Below are 26,691 nucleotides of genomic sequence, written 5' to 3'. Positions count from 1 at the left end.
ATTAACTTCAGATGTTCTAAAGAAGGGATATTTAAAGGTAATGCAGTGGACTTAGAAAGATTTATTTTATAGCCAGATAAACTACTGTAATAAGAAATACATTCCAGTAATACTGGAATAGATTGTTCTGGTTTAGACATAAATATTAATACATCATCGGCGTAAAGTGATGCTCGATGGTCTTCTCCTCCCACTGTAATTCCATGGAAATTTTTGCTCTGTCTAATGAGCTCTGCTAAAGGTTCAATGACTAAAGCGAAAAGTAAAGGTGAGAGAGGGCAACCCTGCCTTGTGCCCCTCCCTATGCAGAATGGAGTCGAAATGAGACCGTTTGTAACCACTGTGGCCTTAGGATCAGAGTAAAGCAGCTGGATCCACCTGATGAAATTATCTCCTAGGTTGAATTTTCTGAGAGTAGTAAACAAAAAGTCCCATTCGACCCTGTCGAACGCTTTCTCTGCATCAAGGGAGAGAACAAGTGCAGGGCGTCCCTCATTCTGAACAGAATTTATAACGTTTAGAAGCCGGCGTATGTTATCGGTACCGTAACGTAATTTTACAAACCCTGTTTGGTCTAGTTTAACTAACTTAGGTAATATGCTCTCTAACCTATGTGCGAGAACTTTTGCTAGTATTTTAGAATCTGTATTAAGTAGACTTATTGGTCTGTATGATGCGCAATCTTCTGGATTTTTATCTTTCTTAAGTATTACGCAGATATTTGCTGATTTCCATGTTTCAGGAATTATACCTCGGTCTAAAATAGCTTGTAAAGCAGGCATAAAAATATCAGAAAGCTCGGGCCAAAATGATTTGTAAAACTCCGGAGGAAAACCGTCAGGTCCTGGCGACTTATTAGATGGCATTAACTGTATTGCTGCCAGGACCTCTTCTGAAGTTATAGGCGAGTTAAGGTAATCTCGGTCTTCATCCGAAATAATTGGGAGAGAAATATTATTAAAAAAAGTTTGAAATTCTAATTGTGAAGCACTATTTTGTGAACAATATAGTGATTCATAATAGGATCGAAATGTATTGCTTATCACTGTAGGATCATATGTTGTGATATCATCTAGCATCTTTAGAGACTTAATTGTTTTCTCGGATTGTTTTTTTTTAATCTGATATGCCAACAGTCTACCAGATTTGTTTGCATGCTCGTAATAATTTTGTTTAGAAAGAAACAGTAGTTTTTTAATATGATTGGTGTGATCGAGATTGAGTTTAGCCCTAGCATGGCATAAAGCAGACCAATTAGTTTGAGTGGGAGTTGTATTATGCAGACGTTCTAGTCTTTTAACCGCCTTTTCTAATTCTTGCCGCTTAGCTATCAGGGCTTTCTTGTGTGCAGCAGCATAAGAGATAATGTATCCCCGAATAGTAGCTTTGGCTGCGTCCCACATTACAGCAGGGGAGACGGGCGAGTTTTTATTATCTGACCAATAATTTTGTATTGAATCCTTTACAACATTGCAAAATTTTGGGTCCGATAAGAAAGATGAATTTAGTTTCCATATCTTACTCCTTGTTGGTGGGGTCCCTAATGTAATATCTATCTGAACCGGAGCATGATCTGAAATGGCAATTGAACCAATTTTGCTAAAAGATATCAAATTAAAAAAGGTATTTGGAATAAAGATATAATCAATTCTTGAATATGAACCATGAGGATTGGAATAAAATGTATAGTCTCTTGTAAGAGGGTTCATTTCTCTCCAGCTATCAATTAAACCAGTCTCTTTGCATAGTTTTTTAAGAACCAAAGAGGATCTGGGATTGACTATAGTGCCAGATGAAGATTTGTCCAATCTCTCATCCATCACACAGTTAAAGTCACCAGCACAGATTCCTAGACCTTTGCAGTGCTCATTGAATAACAAAATTATTTTGGATATGAATTTGGGAGAATCTTCATTGGGTGCGTAAACATTCAATATTGTAATATGCTGACCAAATAAGTGGCCTGTAACCAAAATAAATCTACCTTCTGGATCTCTGATTTCATTTTCAAAAATAAATGGCAAATGTTTACTGATTAAAATAACTGTTCCTCTTTTCCTAGGGTTAACTGTGCATGAAGAATAATACACTTGACCCACCCAATCTCGGTTTAATTTCAGATGTTCGCTATCTGATAGATGAGTTTCTTGAAGCATGGCAACTGTTACTTTTTCCTTTTTTAGAGAAGTCAGAATTTTTTTCCTTTTTACCACATGCCCTAATCCTTTAACATTCCATGTTATGAATCTAGTTGAACTCTGCATTATAACAATGTGTGACCAAGTAAGAAACTGTTAATGTAGTTTTTAACAAAAAGATGAAACAAATGTATCTGATGGGCAAATTTTTAAGCTCAAAGAACAAATAACAATAAAACACCTCCCTCTCTCCAACCCTCGGCTCTGTCCCCAACTGACAGGGCCAACTAAGTACCCCTAAACCCAGGTCTCTGTACCCCGTTGGACTCAAGTAAAAAAAAATTATACCTGCTACCAACATAAGGTTCAGAATCATACCCATTTTGAGAAGCGCAAAGTTAAACCGCTCCAGTAAATCAACAGTTTAAACATCATCATCTCGGAGGTCTCATACAAGAGAAAGAAAAAAAATGACGGAAAAATATGTCCGTAAAGTCCAACAAGTGAACTAGCACAGTCCGTCATTCCAAACAGAATAGAATCAAATAAATAGCATATGAGAACCCGGGAAAATTAAAGTCACTACCCCTCCGAATATGATAAAGATGAGAGTATTATAAGAATCTCTTTATCACTTATCTTGCAAAGTCTCTATGAACTCCTCCACCGCGGCCGGAGTACTGAACGTGCGAAGCTCCGAATCATGAAGACAACGCAGCTTGGCCGGGTACGCGAATCCTCTGAACATTTTGCGATCGACTAAGATCTTCTTCACAGCGTCGAATTCCCTGCGTTTCCTCATGACATCCACTGAGAGATCTTGAAAGAAGCGTATCTGCTTGCTCTCGTGAATAATTAGCAGTTTTTTCAGTGCTGCCTGTAGAATGCGTTCTCTGTCCGCGTAGCGCAGAAATCTGACGAGTACGCTTCGTGGCGGATCATTAACTCCTGGAGCAGGTGCAAGCGATCGGTGGGCTCTCTCAATTTCAAGCCTGAAATCAAAAGAGAGGTCGAGCCATTTCGGTATCATTTCCCTTAGGAATTGAGGAAGGGGAGTTGAGCCCTCAGCTTTTTCGGGTAAACCGACGATGCGCAGATTCTTACGTCTTCCTCGGTTTTCTAGGTCATCCACTTTAGCTTGAAGTTGATTCACCGTTTTCGTCATAGCAGAGAGTTCACCCTCGCGGGCCCGCAGAGCGTCTTCTGTGGTGGAGATTCTGTTTTCAGCTTCCATTAAGCGGGTTTCACTCGAAGACACTCTTTGTGATAAGTTGGATAAAGTCTCGTGAATTGCAGAAATCGAGGTCGATATTGCATCAAGACGATTTTCGATAGTGTCGAAACGACCATCAATGTTTCCCAACCGGGTGCTAAGGGCTCGTATTTCGTTCAAAACTGGGTCAGTTTCCGTTGAAGATGAGGATGTTTCTGCTGACGCAGTTTGTTTCTTCTTTTTCTGTGACCGTGAAGTTGCAAAAAGTGGAAAGTCCTTTGGATCTTGAGTCTCGGACATGTTAGCAGTGTATTGAGCTTTTAAATTAGGAGATTCTTAAACTTATATCGAAGAGGGTAGCAAATTATTAAACAATCAGGAGCGGAGCTACAAATTAGGCGGCCATCTTCTCCAGCGTCCGCGAGCGCCCCCCCCAGGGCTTCTTTAAAAATAATTACAACAGCAATCTTGTGTGAGCCATGTATTTGAAGATGTTTGACTTCACTGTGATCCAGGGATGTCCCTCTCAACACATTAATACACACACATTACATTCTGCATTATAAAATATAAAGAAGCACCGTGACCTGACGATTCTGTAATGTTTTTTAGTTACTACAACATTACTGTAGTAAAACCATGTTTTACTATGTTACATGTGAAGACGAGCGGGGAGTATACAATACTAGATTTAAAAAATTATCTAGCGAGCAAATACATATTAACATCGTAAACATTAACCATACTGTGTGACCATATTAAATGTTAATGAATTAAGTGTATCAGCAGATAGCCATCATAAATCAAAGAAGAAATTCCTTAGAAATATATTTTACTTAGCTAACGACGGGGATCACTCAGTCGCTTTTTTTGTCCAACTCAAATGCAGTTACGCCGGGTTTTTGACCAGCGAATATGTGCAAAAATAAAAACGTCAAAACGATGGCATCACATTAGGCTACGTGCTACGTCATCATCAATAGGTTATGAGCGCTCAGTTTTTGGCTGTCTTATAAAAGATGTAATACTACTGTACTGTATGCACAGCCTATTTAAGGCTATTTGTAGGCTATTCGCTATGACTAACTTAGAAGGAAAATGCTAACGTTAGCTCCCTCCCTCTTTCTCCGCCACCGGTCTCAGGCCTCAAATGCATAAAATATGAAACTTTATAGACATACCAATGTTTCTTTCGTAAAGACAACGTTGTAGCCTACTTATTCAAACAACAAGGTGATATTTATTTACCGTTGCAAGACGTTCAGCTGCTCTGCTGTGGAACTTCATTTCGCTGAACTCAGGGGGCGGAGTTAAGAGGTATGACTGACAGTTAGTTTGAGCGGATCCAAAATGATTTTGTCACAAGCTCTTTTTAATACCTTTATTAGGCTAAATATATTTGTAAATCAGACAGACAGACGTAAAGGGTGACCAATACCATGATTTATTCAAGAAAATAAATAAATTAAATAAAACACCTCCCAAAAAAAAGGGCACTTCGGAGTGTAAGGACAAAAAGGGCATGTGCTCTGCACAGGTTGAGCCCTACCTGTGCACGTGCCTGTTGTGGAGTCACTAGTAAGTTTTACTGGAACAAATACATGATTTCTTACTGAGAAAAGCTGAACAATGAATCAAAGGTGTGCTGCTTTATGAACATGGAGAGTGATCGCAACGAGCTATCTATCTCAAATAACATTATTCATGTGTGAGCACAATTATGAATTATGAATCTGTAATAAATGCAAATGACTAACCCAAAAATGAAAATTATGTCATTAATGACTCACCCTCATGTTGTTCCAAACCCGTAAGACCTCCGTTCATCTTCAGAACAGAGCTTAAGATATTTTAGATTTAGTCCGAGAGCTTTCTGTCCCTCCATTGAAAGTGTATGTACGGTATACTGTCCATGTCCAGAAAGGTAATAAAAACATCATCAAAGTAGTCCATGTGACATTAGTTAGAAGTTTTTGAAGCATCGAAAATACATTTTGGTCCAAAAATAACAAAAACTACAACTTTATTCAGCATTGTCTTGTCTTCCGGGTCTATTGTCAATCCGTCAAAATACTCCTAGATCAACTACAAAATTACACTGGTATTCAGGCACAGGCATTACGGTGGTGTTAGACCCTCTGTTATTTTCAATAAAGATAAAGAAGATATTATGTAGAAGATATTATGATATTATGTATATATATATATGTAACCCTCCTCGTTGATGTGCTTCCCCGACTGTCTCTGCGTTGTGTTGGTGTTGGAGGGGGAGGTAAATAGGAAGGACACCAAAGTCGCTGGTAGAGACAAAAACAGCCTTCTTCCACCTCAGAAACATTGCTAAGATACGGAATATGTTATCTGTTTCTGATGCAGAAAAGTTAGTTCATGCTTTCATGACGTCTCGACTAGATTACTGTAATGCATTATTAGCTGGTTGTCCTGCTTCCTCAATAAACAAGCTACAATTAGTACAAAATGCAGCTGCTCGAGTTCTTACCAGGTCAAGAAAACATGATCATATAACACCAATTTTATCATCTCTATCGATTATAAAGTATTGCTAATGACCTATAAGGCTCTAAATGATTTAGCTCCTGTGTATTTAACCGATCTAAAATCCATCAGTGAGTATTGAATTTGGTCACTGCATCCTCTCTTTCCCAATCTCCTCTCTTTATTTTATTATAGCCAGGAAAATACCTTGTAAAAGGTACCTGATACCTTTTACATTTTAATATAGTACAGCTAAAAGGGAATATTTTTTCACTTTCACTGTAAAATATTCCTGGCTCATTACTTTGGCCTTTTAACTTAACTATTATAATTCTAAGTGAAAATTTTATTCAGAGACCCAAAGGGACCGTTAAAGCTTATTATAGGGCGGTTCATTAGCACACACGTTCAGACATCAGTTACAGTGAAAAGCAGTCTGAAAATGGCCTTTCTGTCATAATACCGGTAGTCTGAACCTTGTATTTTTGCCATGCCATTATTTATTATCTATTATCTTTGGCTGTTAGCATATGTATTTGCAGACATGATGGCTGAGGTTAAATGGGTGCTGCGTAACGAAGCATCAGCAGCTGTGCTCATTTGGTTGTACCTGAAATTATCTGTCAGAAACTACATGACTGAACTGCACTGTAAAATGTTTTCTCAGGTAATCGAAAAAAGGCTTCATTTAATTACAACTAAATGGAGAAAAAAAAATATATTGACTAAATCAACGTAACTTATGTTTGCTTTTTAAATTTCATTGTGTTGTGCACTACTGGGCCACTGAAGCAACAGTATCAACAGAATATAATAGTGTTAAATAAATAATTGTGTCAAAAGCTTTGTAAAAGTCAAGAAAAATATGACTTTGAAAGTGCACAGAGCCAGCATAATCCAGCAAATCTAATCTTATATTATTAGATATGTGTCAACCCTTTAATAAATCATCTGATAGTGTTTCAGAAATAATACAACAAAGATTTATTTTAATGTATTGCCATAAACCAAAGTGCTTTACACAACACTGCCATCTAGTGGCACATCTATAAACAGCAATAATTAATTAAATGTTACATTTGTTGGTTTTAATTGTGAGAAAAATAATCCCTTTTCATATCCAATGTCATCTCTCTTTGAAAAATTCATTCTTTATACTTATTAAGTAAATGGCTTTAAATAATTTCCCAAAAATGAAATTCTACATGAAGACTGTCTATGCAGGAATCTACAACCCCATTTCCAGAAAAGTTGAGACATTTTGTAAAATGCAATAAAATAAAGAATCTATGATTTGTTAATTCTCTTGAGCCTTTTATTTAACTGACAAAAGTACATCGAAAAGATTTCCAATGTTTTAAAATTTTGTGATAAATTTGTCAATCAAGGATATCACACGCTGTTAAATGCTTAAACACTGGCCTGACTGTATTTTCTTAATCTGTATACGTTTGTAAAAAAAAAAAAAAAACTAGCCTACTTTATTTTACCACGTAAAATACCCCCCCCCCCCCCCCTCAAAAAAAAGCTTTTAAATGAACACATTAAAAAAACAACAACTTTATTTTAAAGCACAAACAGGGTGCCACAAAATATGTGTCCGTCAGTAATGAGAGAGAAACGGAGCATGTCAGACCTCAGCAGTGACAGCAGCAGCGCGAACAAAAATAGAAAGTGAAAGTGAAAGTCCAGCTGGTAAACATATTCGCGGAGCTCGTGTTCATGTTATCAGGATAACACAATAACTGATCAATTCAACGGGAGAACTTCGGACAGGATGGACAGGCGGACAGAAGATTCCGTTCATTGCAGTAAAACGGTATGAATGATTGATTACGCGCCTGAACACCAGCAGCAACACGATCATTTCAAGGTCTGTTGATCTGCTCTAGGGTTCAGAATGGAACTGCATATTCAATATTGCCGATACTGAATACCAAATCCCAGAAACGACGCCTAACAGTAACAGAACGCTAGGTAATGATTTAGTAGTTGTGTTACTTTTGTTTATTATTTCCAGTGCTTTTGTTGGACTTTTGAGAGCATCAGTCACTTCAGTTTACATCTTCCTGTTTGGTTACTCTTCCTACACACAATAACTGTGAACAGGGCCATGACTATCGACATGATCATCTTGATGCTGCTGTTTCACTCCATTACGCACCGCTCAAAATGTTTGACAAAAAGTTTTAAATGTTACATTTTTAGGCTAGTTTGCCTCGCTTGTCAAAGTCAAAATGACTGAGATGGCCAATCAAATCAAAGAAGGCGGGTCTTACAGAGGGCGAGTGTGGATGCGCGCGGTCAGATGTAAGCAGGGTGGGAGCGATGAACGCCATCCAATGCGAAAGCGAAAGTGAAAAGCTTTCCCCCATTATTAAAATACATTAAAATCATAGTTAATGCACTGTGAACTACCATGAACAATGAACAGCTGGATTTTATTAACTAACATTAACAAAGATTAATAAATAGTGTAACAAATGTGTTGCTCATTGTTAGTTTATTAGTTAATGCATTAATTAATGTTAATGAATGAGACATTAAGTGTTACCAAAATATACTCTTTACACTAGATATGTTCAACGCCTGACAGTAATATGATACAATCTAGCTATTCAAATTTCTTCACCATTTTCAGTTAAGCATATTATATAATTTGGTTGATTCATGTAATTCATAACTGAATGTGATGAAATAAGAAACGTTTTGCTTTTTTTTAATTATTTTTATTATTATTTTTTTTTTTACATATTAGACATGTAAATTTATGCCTTTTATAAAATATATGCCTAATATTATTTGCAAATAGTTTAAATTAATTACTTCATAACTACAATTAGACCTATAACTTCTTTTACCGTTCTTATTTCTTTTTCTCTATTCCCTTAAATCCATTTTAATCCTTTAATTATTGAATTCCTTTAAATAAAAAGACCATGTTTACGGCCTTGAATATGAACATGAAAATTGTGAAAATAATGTCTCTCTCATAGCTATGGATCAGTCATACACAGAACTTTGTTGTCATCAGCTTCATGACTAAAGCATAGTCTCAGGGACGTGGATATTCGGGGCTTTAGCCCAGACTTCTGTTGATGCAAATGGAGCCACCCTTTGAGGTACTATTGGAATATTAACCATAAACTTTAAAACATCACTGGAGTCTGGAGACAAAACTAAAAAGGTCTTCCTAACTGTATCAGCCTCAGGCATGCCCAAAGTTTTCTTGGCAGTTAGAAAAGAACAAGAAGTTTGTCCCTTCTGCCTTTCTGTAGAAAGAGTGACCATTATTATATTATAATTCTCCAAGCAGCATTTAACCCTCGTGTTGTGTACGGGTCATTCTGACCCAGAAATTATTAAAATGCTAGTTAATGTTATCGCATTGGACTAAAATTGACTGACTTTACTCATCCAGAGTCTAAAAACTTCCCAAAAACCTTTTGATAATTTTTTTTTTTTGTGGGGGGTTTTCTATATTGTAACACTTGTGGTGTTGACCTACAAAATTGTCATTATGCTACATTATCACTAAATGTTGGATTTGATCTTTTTTTCAGCTTGTTTTCTTTCAATTAGGACAGGTTTTGTATTTATTTTTGGATCTGATCGATCGTAGGCCTTATTTACCTGAGCTTATGTACCTCAGTTTTTGAGTGAAAAAAGCGTTATTTGTGGATAATTTTGTCAGTTTTAAAAAATATATATAAAAAAATTGTGTGCTTTAATGTTTAAGCAGGATTTTTTTTTTTTTTTTTTATGTTTTTATTTTGGTTTTTATTTACTACAAAATGGCACAAAGTCACACTTGTGGACCTGCAAAGAAATAACTTATAAATCACATTATATGCTATTTTATCACTGAATATTGGATTCAACCTTTTTGTCAACTTGTTTTCTTTAAATTAGGACAGGTTTTGTATTTATTTTTGAAACTGATTGATCGTAGGCTGATTGATCGAGGTCCTCGTGTCATTCCAAACCTAGACCTTCGTTTATCTTCAGAACACGAATTCAAAGTTCAAGGTCCAGAAAAGTAGTTAAAATAGTCAACGGGACTGCAGTGGTTCAACCTTAATGTTATGAAGCGACGAGAATACTTTTTGTGTATTCTCTATGACTTTATTCAACAAAATCTTCTCTTTCCTGTCAGTCTCCTACGCTGGTTACATTGTAGACACATAGGAGACACATCAATGGTTGACTTTTTAATGCTGTATTTATTTTTTAATGCAGGTATCACAATACCTAATTTGCCAATAAATCAGTTTTATTGATTGCAATAAAGATGAAACTATTGCAAATGGTGTCTGTAATTGGGCACGCACACGTCTATGTGTTGATCAAAGACATTATATGTTCATCCTTCTGAGATTGTCCCCATTTGAACATTTGATAGAAAACACTTTTATTTAAAACACTTTTTTAAATTTAAGATGTTAATTACCATTATAACCAGCAGATGGCAGAAGAGGACCATTTATTGGCTCATATTAGCCATTTCCTGTAATATTGTTCACTGTTTTGCTTTTGAATAAATATTAAACGTTATAAAATAAAATAAATTTTGTCAAGGTAAAGTATGAAATACTCACAAAATGTGTGAGAACTGATGGTCGAATTGAATTTTGCTGAATTTTGCTTAAATTAATTTAAGGCCTGAATATTCAAGTGACTATATTCTGATTATAAACTAAGTATTACATCATTGTAGTGAATTTCTCATTTGCATCTACAGTTTACTGGCTCTAATGACAGGATTGCAAAAGTGTAGATCTCAATGAGCTCGCACTCAGTGTTGCCAGATTGGGTCAACAATTTCCAGACCAAAAGCTCTCCAAAACCCGCCCAAAATATTCACTCACTGCAAAAAGAATGTGATAGAATTTTATTGTCATGACAACCAGTGTTTTTATAAGGATCATTTACCTGCCAGGAGAACAATACAACAGGAAAATGGAGAAAAACATGGCAAATACAGTAAAAGAATATTAGCAAATATGACAATTTGTTTAACTACTAAGTATGTCAAATTTGCAAACGGCAATCAAGAAATAAACAGATTTTAACCCTTGCAAACACCATAAGAGCAGAAAATGTGTAATTCATGTTCAAAAAATGAACTACAATAATAATAATGTGCTTACCTTTGTGTTTCGCTTTAAAGGGTTAGTTCACAGAAAAATGAAGTTTCTGTCATTAATTACTCTCCCTCGTGTCGTTCCACACCCGTAAGACCTTCGTTCATCTTCACAACACAAATTAAGATATTTTTGATGAAATCTGTATGACTTGTCCATAGACAGCAATATAATCAACACTTTCAAGGTCCAGAAAGGAACTAAAGACATCGTTAAAACAGTCATGTGACTGCAGTGGTTCAATCTTAATGTTATGAAGAGACGAGAATAATTTCTGTGAGCAAAAACAAAACAAAAATAATATAAATATTACTTTTCATGATTAGATAATCGCAGCATTTGTCATCGTATTTACAGTTATTTTTCTCTGTTATTTGTTCAGCTCTTTGAGAAAGACAACGTAACAAAACTTGTTAGCCTATTCCAGAAAGCAGGTTATGTAACTTACCTGGGTACCCAGATAGCATGGTCAGTGTTGATGCGTCAACGCCAATTACATTGAATTAACGTTACGAAGTGATGTTGCTTTAGCATCACTCTTGCACCCTCAGTTAATGTTGAAGCAATGTTGAGATTTCAACCAACTTCAGTGGTATGTCAACTAATTTCTGACCATTTCAAAGTTTTGGGAAAACCTTTTAAAACATAAATGACACCTTTCCAGCAGTTGAGTCAGTTTATTTTATTTGACAGTTTAACACAATCAACGAAAAAGAGATAGAAAATTGAATTCTTTTAGAGTGGGACGAAAAGGACAAAAGCATTACAGCCTTTAAAAATAACACTACTTTCAGAAGTCTTATGTCATCATTACAAGTGGTCCAGTGGCTCAGGTTTTCAAAATCTGGCTTGTATACTGCCTCTTTTTCTTTGGGTTCTCTGAAATCTGAAAAAGAAAGCATGATGTTGCTTAAGAGCAAGTTAATTCAGTTGACATATATAGTCACATTCAACAATGTTAATATGCTAAACACAATATAATTCACTTTTTATAAATTGCTAAACATGGAATGTTCTACCTATAATTATAAAAGTGTTAAATTATGTATATTTAATCTATCTATCAACACTTCAATAACACTATGGGAAGGTGTCCAATCTTTAATCAAGGTCATTAGGATCAATGAAAAGTTCCAGGCAGGTGTGTTGGAGCTAAACTCCTCATGAAGAGGAATAAACACTTCTGAACTATGGCCATTACATAAATGCCATTTCATTTTCTGTGAAACTACATCACATTCAAGTAACAAGTTTATCTTGTATAATAAAAGAGCTTAGTTTTATTTTTATTTATTTATTTTTTTATGAAAATTTCTTTAAAGCCGCAGATTTACCTTATGTAGACCTTAATGTTTTAATATCACAAAATAGCCATATCATTCACTTTCGCAAACACAAGGTGCAGTTTTGTTTTTGTTTGTTTGTTTTTTCAGAACTGGCTAAACAGAATGGAGATTAGTTGTATTCCTCAAATTTAATACAGATTCAGGAATATGAATGATTACCTGATTAAGCAGTAATGAGGGAGCAGGAGATAAGGCACAGGATAGCATCAAGTCCCAGGTCAGGTGATAATCCTATCAACTACAACTCCATATATTATCAATGTTACATTTATCAAGAGGCTGCTTCTCTCTCTCTCTCTCTTTTTTTTTTAATTGTCCATCCTCATCTGCCTTCATTCCTATGAAAGGAAAGAAGTCAAGGTGCTCTGCAAGCATTGAGTAATAGATGCAATACATGGGCTATGTGAAAGTATGATATTCTTGCTCACGTTCATGTCACTTGCACTAATAAATAAATATATATCCTAATAAATATTACTAAAGCAAGATGCATGCACTTTTTAAGAATTTAGAAAATGGATGGTTTATTCAAACACTTTAATATCTTTTTAAAATAAATATATCTCATTAGATTCAGTAACAATAAATCAAATGCAAATAACGAGCACAAACAAAAGAACATAGAAATAATAAGAAAGATGCACCATTTTTTGAAACCCAGAGAAATCAGGTGGTTCAACAAACAACACTACTGTGTAGGATGCACCTGTGTTTTCTCTCTAATGAGGGGGAATTGATTGGACTACTGAGAAGTGCACATGCAAAACCAAAATGGGCGTTTACCAATCAGTGGCCAATTTCAAACTACAATGGATTTTTTTCAACCATTTTTCAACAGACTTGCTAAAATTATGACGGCCCACCCCAAACCAAGCCCCCAGTGGATTAGAGCAAATCGGGTAAAGTGGTTGAAAATGCCCATTATGAACTGACACGCCCCACTGATGGGGAAACACCCACTAGTGTTCTGCACAGATACACACCTGCATGATCTTCTGATCATCAACTACAAATCACTGTTAGTTCAATGTCACTGTATCCACCCATGTGTGCTGTCGACTTTCATCACAATTTCAATGCTGATCCTACACAGTTTGGATCAAAACTCAACATTGTATCAATGTTACCATGCTGTCTGGGTAACTTTACTCAGAGTAAGCAAATAACCTCAACTTTTGGTTCCAAAAATCTGAGGTAACTTTGAGGGTATGTAAGTAGACATAGCAACTTATTCCCTGAATATAAACTGCTCTGGAGCAGTTCATGTTCCATGGTTAGCTTGTTTCAGAGTTATCAGAAGGTCACTGTGATTTTGCCAAGTAAGACATTTTCCTGGATCAACATATTTTGTTGATTCTGGAACAACATTCCGGTCTGAAAATTTAGTCTTAACCCTATTCCTACTCCTAAACCTAATCCTACCCATAACTTATCCCTAAAATCAGAGGGGAAAGATGGGTGAATAACATTGATGTGGAAAACCTAACCCTGGTTGCAAGCCTAAACTTGACATAAACGGTAAACTTGTCCCTCAAATCTGATTGGTTGATTGGAATGTTGTTCCAGGATCAACAAAGATGTTGATCCAGGAACATGTCTTACTTGGCAAAATCATGGTGACCGTTATCAGAAGCATGTGTGACCTATGATGAGGCTCCGGTGGGCATGACAGATTCCACGTAATATTTTATACCTATATAATATATATAATATAACATCCATTTCCATGGTAACTCCTGGTCCTCAGTTGAGAATGAGTTTGTGTGGTCAACGTTAACTTTATTTTAATTTCTCGCTCCGGGTTAACTGAACTTACTGCATACCTCGCATGGTTTGGTTTGGGTGTTAATCAACTGAGAGTTCAGGGTATATGTGACCATAAGTTAACCTTGCTTTCTGGTATACTGCACTGGTCTTCATATAGTTTCCTTTGTTTGTATCTAGTATTAATACACCCTGTGTTTCAGTTGCTCTTGGTCAGTTCTTGTTAATGTACTGTTCGGTTTGCGTTTATCCTGTGTGTTCCTGTGATCTCCAGAGTATTTTGGAGAGTAAATAAAGTCTGTCAATTGAATCTCCTTCGTCTTTTTGAGTGCTGACCAGCAAAACATATGCGTATATTATATACATATATTTTTTGTCAGAAATGTGTTATTTATTGCTTATTATTTATAGTTTGTCCTATGTATCCACTTGTGTAGGGTCTTGGGGATGCTGGAAGTGGGGAAACACCCTGGACAGATGCCCATTCCATGGAATGGATCTAACAGACATGTAGATGAGCTAGTTTGTGTAGTTAGCTTGTGTAGTTAGCTTATGATGAATGTATGCCTGTATTATAGAGCTGTCTCTGTAATATTTAGGAGGTCTGACACATCACTGCCCTACTGACTACCATTTGCAACTGTCTTGATAATGTTGGGTATGTAAAATCTTTGAATAGACTCCCATGAGTACAGAATCGTGACCGATGTTGATCTCGAGTGATGTAAAAATCACATGAATTCCGACATGACTGTTCACACTGCGGTCGCATTACAAAACATCTGACCTGTATCGGATTTAAAAAGCATGCCTTTTGACAGCAAAACACATCCTCAATGTGTGATTTTATCGCAAGCCTGAATCTTTTGGCTCGCCATACAAAATGCACGTATTCCACACCTATTTTTGTTATGATAAATGCACGTCAAAAACATGCGTTTTCGGTGACTCCAAAGCGCATGCTGAGAATGCACGTTTTTATAGCAAATCACACGTCAATGACGCACGTTTTTGTGTATCAACGTTCCGATGTACGTTTTCCATTATCCCAAAGCATGCGTTAAGAATGTGCATTTTTATGGCAAATCACACGCCGAGGACGTGCGGTTTGCTGTCGCTTTTGACACGTCAGTGTGCAATCAGACGTCCGACCAGGCATATGTGAATACTTGGGCTTGCCATACTTGTTCTTATTGGCCAGGTGCTCTTGTGATGTCGTGTAATCCCAACAGTAATCCCAACAGCAGTCATGGGGAAGTCTGCTGACTTGACAGTTGTTCAGAAGACGAGCATCAAGACCCTCTACAATGAGGGTAAGCCACAGAGGGTCACTGCTGAAAGAACTGTTCGCAGAGTGCTGTGAAAAGCATATTCAAGGAAATTTGACTGGAAGGAAATAGTGTGGTAGGAAAAGGTGTACAAGTGAAAGGAATGACCGCAGGCTTGAGAAGATTGTCAGGCGAAGCTGATTTATGAACTTAAGAGAGCTTCAGAAGGAGTGGACTGAAGCTGGAGTCAGTGCATCAAGAGCCACGCACACAGACGTCTTCAAGAAATGGGCTACAACTGTCACATTCCACGTACCAGGACACTGCTGAACCAAAGACAATTTCAGAAGACTTGTAACTGGGCTAAGGAGAAAAAGAACTGGACTGTTGCTCAGTGGTCCAAAGTCCAGAACAATAAGAGCCTGCCGTTTCAGCATTCACAGCATTCCTGAGATGACAGTATCTGAGGAATATGCTTAGTGTTTTGTAAGTTCATGACCAGGGTTAGGCACCTTATCACCCATCTTCTAATGGGTTGGCCAAACAAGCAGTGCAGACCTTAAACTTCTTCTGAGTCAGTGGCAGAACCGTAGGAGGCTGGTATGAGCGGCTTTATTCTGTGCTGTCGTCTGGCCCAGTTTCAAAACGTCACATTTTATTGTCATTTTCTGCTCGTCTGACACTTTGCAACAACACAACCTTGTTTCTGCAGCAACTTTCAGCATGCTTCCTATAACAATGTCTGACATTTACATTTTACATGGAGTGAGAAATTCTCAAACCATGCAAAATCTGATCAGAGCAGTCAGACTGAAACGGATTTTCAGAAATGCAATTTGAATGGGATTTCAAACCACATATGAATGTAGCTTGAAATAGCATTTCATGTGACTTGTTGCCATTCACTCATGCTAAATCTTGGATTTCAATCAGATGTGCACAAAAATCAGATTTGGACTGACAGTCTGAAGGAGGCTTCCAGATGGTGGACCTGCACCCTGAGACAACCACAATGCAGCCCTGAATATCAGCGAAGATGAGACCTTGGCACAGATCCCCTGTGATGACATTGTTGACACGACAACCATCGGCACAGATCCTTGTGGTCTAATGGTTAGAGAGTTGAACTTGTAACACAAAAGGTCATGGGTTCAAGTCTCAGTACCGGCAGAAAATGTAGGACAACAGCGCAAGACACCTAACCCCCAAACACTCTCCATGTGCTGCAGCAAAAATGTCTGCCCCCTGCTCTGGGTGTGTGTTCAATACTCACTGCTGTGTTTGTCCACTAGGATGGGTGAAATGCAGAGCACAAATTGTCAACACGTCAAGTCATTTTCCACTTTCACTATCCAGTGATGTACCCCAATCTTCAAGAAGGGGCTGGATGAAATATTTTGAATGATATCAATCCACAATCTGATGCAGCCTGGAATCATAAATCATACCATATTTGTTCATTTTGCCAGAGAACTGCCCCAATGACTGAGCCTGGTTTCGCCCAAGGATTTTCCCCATTCTGTCAACTGATGGAGTCTGAGTTCCTCGCCACTGTCGCCTCTGTCTTGCTTAGTTGGGGACACTTAAAGGGTTAGTTCACCCCAAAATGAAAATTATGTGATTACTCACCCTCATATTGTTCCAAACTTGTAAGACTTTCATTCATCTTCAGAACACAAATGAAGATCTTTTTGATGAAATCTGAGAGAAATAAGTTGAAATTGGAGAAATCAGAGAAATGTACAGTGCCGCTTGAAAGTTTGTGAACCCCTTGCAGAATCTGTGAAAATGTGAAAAATGTTAACAAAATCAGAGAGATCATACAAAATGTTATTTTTATTTAGTACTGTCCTGATTAAGATATTTTACATAGAAGATGTTTACATATAATTCACAAGACAAAAAAATAGATGAATTTATTAAAATGACCCTGTTCAAAAGTTTGTGAACCATTGATTTCTTAATACTGTGTGTGCTTACCTGGATGATCTATGCCTCTTTTTTGTTTTGTGATGGTTGTTCACGAGTCCCTTGTTTGTTAGTTAAACTGCCCAATGTTCTTCAGAAAATCCTCCAGGTCTTGCAAATTCTTTGATTTTCCAGCATCTTCTGCATATTTGTACCCTTTCCAACAATGAGTGAATGACTTTGATATTCATCTTTTCACACTGAGGACAATAGTCGGACTCAAACACAACGATTCAAAAGTCCCCCCCCCCCCCATTAAAGTATCTTCTATTACTTCCGAAGAGCAGTACCAAATGAAAAGAAACTGATATTTAAACAAAATAAGAAAAATTTGGACAACTTCATCCCTTTCAAAAGTTTTAACAATGAATTATCAAGTTATTCTGAACTAAAGCTACAAAGCTACATCATCATAAAGCTAGCATACTTCAATGATCATCAGTTGTATTTCTAAATGTCATTTAAAACAGTATTTTTATATTTTTCAGAACAAGAGAAGACATATCCAGAGAATAAGGAGTCCCTCACGGTACACTCGCCTCTATCGGCCAAGATTTGAACATTTTCGTTCTCGGTAAGAATATGTCAAAAATCAAGGTTTAAGCTGAATGCAGGTCTGGGAATCTGCAAACTCTTGAAATAAAATGTTGTCCTCTCTTGAGTTGAGTGATTTTAGTGCACCTGTCACAGTTGGCTGAAACTTAAACTCTTTTGTCAAAGGGTTATCGCACACAGAGAGGTTGGGAGCATACGTGCAGCAAATAGTAAAGACACATTAGTCCTCTCTATGATGTCTCCAGTTTTTAAAGGAAAAGTTTACCAAAAAGAAAATTTTGTCATCATTCACTCACCCTCTTGAGGTTCCACCTCGGCCTGTTGACCTGTTGGCTTCGCTATGGCTCCCCGCCCCTCAGCTCCACCTGGGACCATCGTCCCCTCAGCTCCACCTTTGTCTGTCGTCATCCTGACTGTGCCACAGACATCCCGTCTCCTTCTCCAATGGGCTCCACCTTCCCTTGGTCCTCAGTCCCTCCGCCTTTGCCTCAGTCCTCCGGCACCCTGACTCCACCTCGGTTGCTTGTTGCTGCGGCTCTGCCCTGCCATTTAGGACCTTCATCATCACCTGGTCCCTACAGTCCCTCGTCTCCACTCCAGCCTGCTTCCTCCTGTCCTGGAGTCCCACTGGTCTCACCTGCCTGTGTCTCTGCCCTAGCTTCTCCCACCTTCAGTTCCTCCCTGTGCCCGCCTCCACCTCAGTTGGACTCTTGTTTTTGTTATTGTTAATAATTAATTCTTACTAAAAATATTGGTAATCACTTTTCCCTGACAAAAGTAAATGTCTCTGATAAATGTCAATGTCAAGGTTGGGCTGAAGGGATGAGGTGAGGACTCAATAATCAGAGTATGTGCTTTTATTTGATAAAAAAAAAACTAAACAAAAACAACAGGCCTGACAACAGGACCTGACTTGACAACAAGGCAGGGAAACAAACGAGAGGGAACATTTGAAGATGATCCGGCACAGGACTGCAAAAACAAGGAGAATAAATAGGGCAGCAAACAAAGAGGTTAATTAGGAAAGACAGTTGGGGCAAATGAACAAATAATCAGGTAACAAGATGGACAGGGTAAAGACAATAGACATGCGAGCACATGGCACACAGAAACACGCTCACAACAGAAGACCAAAACACAGAGCATGAATCTCCAAATCCAGACACAGGACTGAAACCAAAATAGACGCCAGGATCTGAACACCACGCCCCGCACACAAGACAACTCACGTGGACAGAGAAGCACACGGCCTGAGTGAACTCTTTCACCAAGCCAAGAATAATCAAACCGAAGTGACAGAACCCTGAATTAATTGTATAAATTAATTAGCAGTTACGAAGACATTTCTCCGTCATTTACAATAGAAAGAAACGTTTATCGGAAAGCTATAACTAAACTGTTTATAACTAAAATCTGTCAGTTCCTAATACAAATGAGGTGTATGCAAGGTTCTTCTGAAAGCCTTAAGCTAAAATATCTGGCGTATATCAAGTAGAATGGGGGTATCTGTTCAAACTTATTATATTAACATTACATTTACATTTATGCATTTGGCAGACACTTTTTTCCAAATGGACTTAAATTACATTCAGTTATACATTTACATTTAATCAGTTCTTTTTATTCCTGTACACTGGGATTGGACCACAGCAGACACCAAGCTTTTTTAGTGCATAAAACTCTCTTGTAGAAGGAGCTCTAGTACTCTGCTTCATGGCAACAACATTAAAGGGATAGTTCACCCAAAAATGAAAATTCTGTCATCATTTACTCACCCTCATGTTGTTCCAAACCTGTATTTCTTTGTTCTGTTGAACACAAAAGAAGATATTTTGACGAAGCTTTGGGGCCCCATTGACTTTGACTAATTTTTTTCTACTATGAAAGTCAATGGTGCCCCAAAGCTGCCTGGTTACAAACTTTCGTCAAAATATCTTCCTTTGTGTTCAACAGAACAAAGAAATTTATACAGATTTGGAACAACATGAGGGTGAGTAAATGATGACAGAATTTTCATTTTTGGGTGAACTATCCCTTTAAGATGAAGCAGTGTGCAATACTTCTCTTATTTGATGTACTTTTTGGTCAAAGTTACCATAGAAAACCAGTGTATAGTGCTTATACAGGGTAATACGCTCTATTAATGAATAGACCTGCATTTGAATCTGGCCAAAAATGACTATAGATTATAAGGATGCCAATTTGACCCCTAATTTAATCCCATTATTTCAGTTGAGTAGATACAATTATTGGGGCTTTTTTATTAAAACACCTGTTCTAATATACTAGCATGTAAGTGTCTGCTGATTTCGAGTGGTTTTAAAAGGTGTGGTGGGGGGGATGAAATAACATAACAGTTTTCTGGTTTGTGACTATCATTTGATCACAGATCTTATGACCATTTATCATTTTCTTAGCTTCAGGTTTTTCAGGACTGCGGAGGAGCGTATTTTACATCGTCCAAATTTTGCACTGAGGTACCAGAGGTATCACAGAGGTCCGTGGCCCAGCCTGCAGCTGAGCCGTAAGCCCAGAGCCTCTTCTCCTTCCAGACAGAAGTTCAATAAAGGCCTGGAGAAGAGTTCGTTCACAGCACTCAGAAAACACATCCAACCCAGCACCAAAGGTTAGCTGCATTGTGTGTATCTGTATGTTCACGTATTTGTTGCAAATTTTGGTTCAACTGAATTTTGTATAAAGGTAATGTGTGGCCTTTGATCCATCTTAAAACTAGATGATAGTGGTAGTGTCAGTTTATATACTTCAGTGTCACTATAGTACAATTCTTCATGAGATATAACATTTTGCATTTTACAGAATTTCTCAAAGGTCTAGCCCCTCATTACCTGAAAATATTTTGGTGTATTATAAATGAGAGGGCAGGAAGAATGCAAATTTTGCTACAAAGATGCAATATGTGTATTTTTGTCAGTGGCGTGTGGTTAGACTCATCAAACTCTTCAGAGAATATTGAAGATTCAAAAATTATGAATGGTTATTTCACTGTTTCAACAAAATTTTTAATGTTTTAAATTTCAAATGGTAATAAAAAGCGTAAAAATCACACTTTATCACCTCAAATGTCATTCCTGTCAGAAAAATTGGTCTGTGAGCCAATAAGAACTGCTCATAATGAACGCTTTAGTTTTACGGTACTGAATGCACCTTCAACTCAAGTCTTTATCCAATGCAGATTGTTTCAAAGCAGTTTTACAGGGCTTAACAGGAAAATAATGATTCAGTGATGCAAACAAAGTTCTGTTCTGCTGTAAAAAGAAAATAGTGTCAGTCAGTGTTGATTTAGTTCTGTTCAATTACTGTGTAAAGATCAAATAGGAAATGAGTTCAATTCAGCTGTATAAAGCAGCTCTGCAGAAAACAGTAATGTGATCATCCAGCTCAGTTCAGTTTTCAAACAACTTGGTAGTGCAGTCAAGTCAACTAGATAAAAAAGTTTGAGGACAAACTTTAAGTTGGCTTGAAAAAGCATAGCCAGAAAGTTTGAAGAAGTTTTAAAAGTTTGAAGTTTGAAAGTTTAAGTTTTATTAGATAGATAGATAGATTGGTAATTGTCACAGATGGATACTATGGAGTTTTTATAGAGTTATTAGCATGTTCTTAGCCCACTCTAGCACTTAGCTAATCACTATTAGCATGTAGCTATTCACTGCTAGCATGTTGAAGTCCAGATTGCTAGCATGAGTCAAAAGAGCCAACCGCCATGTCTCTACGATGTACTGATGCAGAGATATAGATTTTGCAAAACGGTTGCTAGGGTACTCTGTTTGGTTGCTAGGGAGTGGCTTGGCAGCTACCAGTGATGATACTCCAAAGGCTGCTTGACAATATAAACCAACCCCCATGTCTGTACGATGTTCTGATGCAGAGATACAGATTTTGCAAAATGGTTACTAGGGTACTGTTTGGTTGCTAGGGAGTGACTTGGCAGCTACCAGTGATGATACTCCAAAGGCTGCTTGACAATATAAACCAATCCCCATGTCTGTACGATGTTCTGATGCAGAGACATAGATTTTGCAAATTGGTTGCTAGGGCACTCTGTTTGGTTGCTATGGTGTTGCTATGCAGTTGCTAGGGTACTCGGGGTGGTTGCTAAGGTGTTGCTATGCGGTTGCTAGGGTGTTGCTATGCGGTTGCTAGGGTACTCGGGGTGGTTGCTAGGGTGTTGCTATGCGGTTGCTATGGTACTCGGGGTGGTTGCTAAGGTGTTGCTATGCGGTTGCTATGGTACTCGGGTGGTTGCTAGGGTGTTGCTATGCGGTTGCTAGGGTACTCGGGGTGGTTGCTAAGGTGTTGCTATGCGGTTGCTAGGGTACTCGGGGTGGTTGCTAGGGTACTCTGGTGGTTGCTAGGGTGTTGCTATGCGGTTGTTAGGGTACTCGGGGTGGTTGTTAGGGTGTTGCTAGGGTACTCGGGGTGGTTGCTAAGGTGTTGCTAGGGTACTCGGGGTGGTTGCTAAGGTGTTGCTATGCTGTTGCTAGGGTACTCGGGGTGGTTGCTAGGGTGTTGCTATGCGGTTGCTAGGGTACTCGGGGTGGTTGCTAGGGTGTTGCTATGCGGTTGCTAGGGTACTCTGGGTGGTTGCCATGGTGTTGCTATGTGGTTGCTATTGTATCCAGGCTGGTTGCTAGGATGATGCCAGGGTGATTTGTGTGGTTGCTATGCAGTTGCCATGGTGTTCTGGGTGGTTGCTAGGTTGGTTTGGGTGGTTGCTATGAGAGTTGATCATAGATAGATAGATAGATAGATAGATAGATAGATAGATAGGTAGATAGATAGGTAGATAGATAGATAGAGAGATAGATAGAGAGATAGATGAGAAGTGATAGATGAGAAGAGAGATAAATGAGAAGTGATAGATGAGAAGAAAGATAGATAGATAGATAGATAGATAGATAGATAGATAGATTAGAAAGAGAAATAGATAGATAGATAGATAGATAGATAGATAGATAGATTTAGTTTGATAGATAGATAGATAGATAGATAGATAGATAGATAGATAGATAGATAGATAGATAGATAGATTAGAAAGAGAAATAGATAGATAGATAGATAGATAGATAGATAGATAGATAGATAGAGAGATAGATAGAGAGATAGATGAGAAGTGATAGATGAGAAGAGAGATAGATGAGAAGTGATAGATGAGAAGAGAGATAGATGAGAAGAGAGATAGATGAGAAGTGATAGATGAGAAGAAAGATAGATTGATAGATAGATGAGAAGGGATAGATAGATAGATAGATAGATAGATAGATAGATAGATAGATAGATAGATAGATAGATTTAGTTTGATAGATAGATAGAGATAGATAGATTAAAAAGAGAAATAGATAGATAGATAGATAGATTTAGTTTGATAGATAGATAGATAGATAGATAGATAGATAGATAGATAGATAGATAGATGGATAGATTAGAAAGAGAAATAGATAGATAGATAGACAGATTAGAAAGAGAAATAGATAGATAGATAGATAGATAGATAGATAGATAGATAGATAGATAGATAGATAGATAGATAGATAGATAGATTAGAAAGAGAAATAGATAGATAGATAGATAGATAGATTAGAAAGAGAAATAGATAGATAGATAGATAGATAGATAGATAGATAGATAGATAGATAGATAGATTAGAAAGAGAAATAGATAGAATGGAAATTTGAATGAGTCTCAATGGATTAGAAATAGTACATAGAATGGCATCTAATAGAGTCTGATGGGTCTCTCCAACTGTCAAAATTTGAATTTTGACAGTTGGAGTTTGAATAGTCTTGGCTCATTTGAACATTCCGTCAATGAAAGTCAATGGGATTTTTCCAAGTTTTAGTCAGCTTTTTTAGGAAAACCGTAAGTCTGATCAGTCTGAAAAGATATAGCACACTAAGTCAGAATAGTCTGAAGGTCTAGTCCGAGTTTGGTGGTTGTAGCTTGAACAGTCTAGGAGGAGATGCATTTAGAAATTTAGTCTAAGAAGAATAATAATAACTAGATAAAAAAGTTTGAGGACAAACTTTAAGTTGGCTTGAAAAAGCATAGCCAGAAAGTTTGAGAAGTTTTAAAAGTTTGAAGTTTGAAAGTTTAAGTTTTATTAGATAGATAGATAGTCACAGATGGATACTATCGAGTTTTTATAGAGTTAATAGCATGTTCTTAGCCCACTTTAGCACTTAGCTAATCACTATTAGCATTCACTGCTAGCATGTTGGAAGTCCAGATTGCTAGCATGAGTCAAAAAGCCAACCCCCATGTCTCTACGATGTACTGATGCAGAGATATAGATTTTGCAAAACGGTTGCTAGGGTACTCTGTTTGGTTGCTAGGGAGTGGCTTGGCAGCTACCAGTGATGATACTCCAAAGGCTGCTTGACAATATAAACCAACCCCCATGTCTGTACGATGTTCTGATGCAGAGATATAGATTTTGCAAAACGGTTGCTAGGGTACTCTGTTTGGTTGCTAGGGAGTGGCTTGCCAGCTACCAATGATGATACTCCAAAGGCTGCTTGACAATATAAACCAACCCCCATGTCTGGACGATGTTCTGATGCAGAGATACAGATTTTGCAAAACGGTTACTAGGGTACTGTTTGGTTGCTAGGAATTGACTTGCCAGCTACCAATGATGATACTGCAAAGGCTGCTTGACAATATAAACCAACCCCCATGTCTGGACGATGTTCTGATGCAGAGATACAGATTTTGCAAAACGGTTACTAGGGTACTGTTTGGTTGCTAGGAATTGACTTGCCAGCTACCAATGATGATACTCCAAAGGCTGCTTGACAATATAAACCAACCCCCATGTCTGTACGATGTTCTGATGCAGAGATATAGATTTTGCAAAATGGTTGCTAGGGTACTCTGTTTGGTTACTACGGTGTTGCTATGTGGTTGCTAGGGTACTCGGGGTGGTTGCTAAGGTGTTGCTATGCGGTTGCTAGGGTACTCGGGGTGGTTGCTAGGGTGTTGCTATGCGGTTGCTAGGGTACTCGGGTGGTTGTTAAGGTGTTGCTATGCGGTTGCTAGGGTACTCGGGGTGGTTGCTAGGGTGTTGCTATGCGGTTGCTAGGGTACTCGGGGTGGTTGCTAGGGTGTTGCTATGCGGTTGCTAGGGTACTCGGGGTGGTTGCTAGGGTGTTGCTATGCGGTTGCTAGGGTACTCGGGGTGGTTGCCATGGTGTTGCTATGCGGTTGCTAGGGTACTCGGGGTGGTTGCCATGGTGTTGCTATGCGGTTGCTATTGTATCCAGGCTGGTTGCTAGGATGATGCCAGGGTGATTTGTGTGGTTGCTATGCAGTTGCCATGGTGTTCTGGGTGGTTGCTAGGTTGTTTTGGGTGGTTGCTAGGTTGTTTTGGGTGGTTGCTATGAGAGTTGATCATAGATAGATAGATAGAGTTTATGAATTTGAATGAGTTGATAGATAGATGATAGATAGAGAGATAGATGAGAAGTGATAGATGAGAAGAGAGATAGATGAGAAGTGATAGATGAGAAGATAGATAGATTGATAGATGAGAAGTGATAGATAGATAGAGAAATAGCTAGATTTAGTTTGATAGATAGATAGATTAGAAAGAGAAATAGATAGATTTAGTTTGATATAGATTAGAAAAAGAAATAGATAGATAGATAGATTTAGTTTGATAGATAGATAGATTAGAAAGAGAAATAGATAGATAGATTTAGTTTGATAGATAGATAGATAGATTTAGTTTGATAGATAGATAGATAGATAGATTTAGTTTGATAGATAGATAGATTTAGTTTGATAGATAGATAGATAGATAGATAGATAGATAGATAGATAAGACATATTAGATAGAATGGAAGTTTGAATGAGTCTCAATGGATTAGAAATAGTACATAGAATGGCAGCTAATGGAGTCTGATGAGCCTCTCCAACTGTCAAAATTTGAATTTTGACAGTTGGAGTTTGAATAGTCTTGGCTCATTTGAACATTCCGTCAATGAAAGTCAATGGGATTTTTCCAAGTTTTGATCAGCTTTTTTAGGAAAACCGTAAGTCTGATCAGTCTGAAAAGATATAGCACACTAAGTCAGAATAGTCTGAAGGTCTGGTCCGAGTTTGGTGGTTGTAGCTTGAACAGTCTAGGAGGAGATGCATTTAGAAATTTAGTCTAAGAAGAATAATAATAATAATAATAAGCTTAAGTAGTAGATCAGTAAGTTGGCTTTTTCAAGCCAACTTAACTAGATAAAAAAGTTTGAGGACAAACTTTAAGTTGGCTTGAAAAAGCATAGCCAGAAAGTTTGAGAAGTTTTAAAAGTTTGAAGTTTGAAAGTTTAAGTTTTATTAGATAGATAGATAGTCACAGATGGATACTATGGAGTTTTTATAGAGTTATTAGCATGTTCTTAGCCCACTTTAGCACTTAGCTAATCACTATTAGCATTCACTGCTAGCATGTTGGAAGTCCAGATTGCAAGCATGAGTCAAAAAGCCAACCCCCATGTCTCTACGATGTACTGATGCAGAGATATAGATTTTGCAAAACGGTTGCTAGGGTACTCTGTTTGGTTGCTAGGGAGTGGCTTGGCAGCTACCAGTGATGATACTCCAAAGGCTGCTTGACAATATAAACCAACCCCCATGTCTGTACGATGTTCTGATGCAGAGATATAGATTTTGCAAAACGGTTGCTAGGGTACTCTGTTTGGTTGCTAGGGAGTGGCTTGCCAGCTACCAATGATGATACTCCAAAGGCTGCTTGACAATATAAACCAACCCCCATGTCTGGACGATGTT

General features: G+C 37.8%; 1 protein-coding gene across 3 annotated transcripts in view; it reads left to right on the top strand.

Moving 5' to 3' along the window:
* The first annotated feature begins 7,475 nt into the window (after positions 1-7,475).
* Positions 7,476-26,691, top strand: part of LOC137026714 (periphilin-1) — a 30,422-nt gene continuing 11,206 nt past the window's right edge. The window contains exons 1-4 of one of the 3 annotated variants that reach the window (XM_067394149.1): positions 7,541-7,666; positions 14,539-14,611; positions 17,826-17,911; positions 20,310-20,518. In XM_067394149.1, the coding sequence (XP_067250250.1) occupies positions 14,549-14,611; positions 17,826-17,911; positions 20,310-20,518 (358 nt within the window). In that variant the 5' untranslated portion in view covers positions 7,541-7,666; positions 14,539-14,548. The other 2 variants (XM_067394150.1, XM_067394151.1) reach the window with 2 other exon arrangements.

The sequence above is a fragment of the Chanodichthys erythropterus genome, chromosome 9 (genome assembly GCF_024489055.1).
Source record: "Chanodichthys erythropterus isolate Z2021 chromosome 9, ASM2448905v1, whole genome shotgun sequence".
Classification (NCBI taxonomy): Eukaryota; Metazoa; Chordata; class Actinopteri; order Cypriniformes; family Xenocyprididae; genus Chanodichthys; species Chanodichthys erythropterus.
Note: the sequence above shows the minus strand (reverse complement) of the source record. Positions and strands in the feature narration are given on the sequence as shown.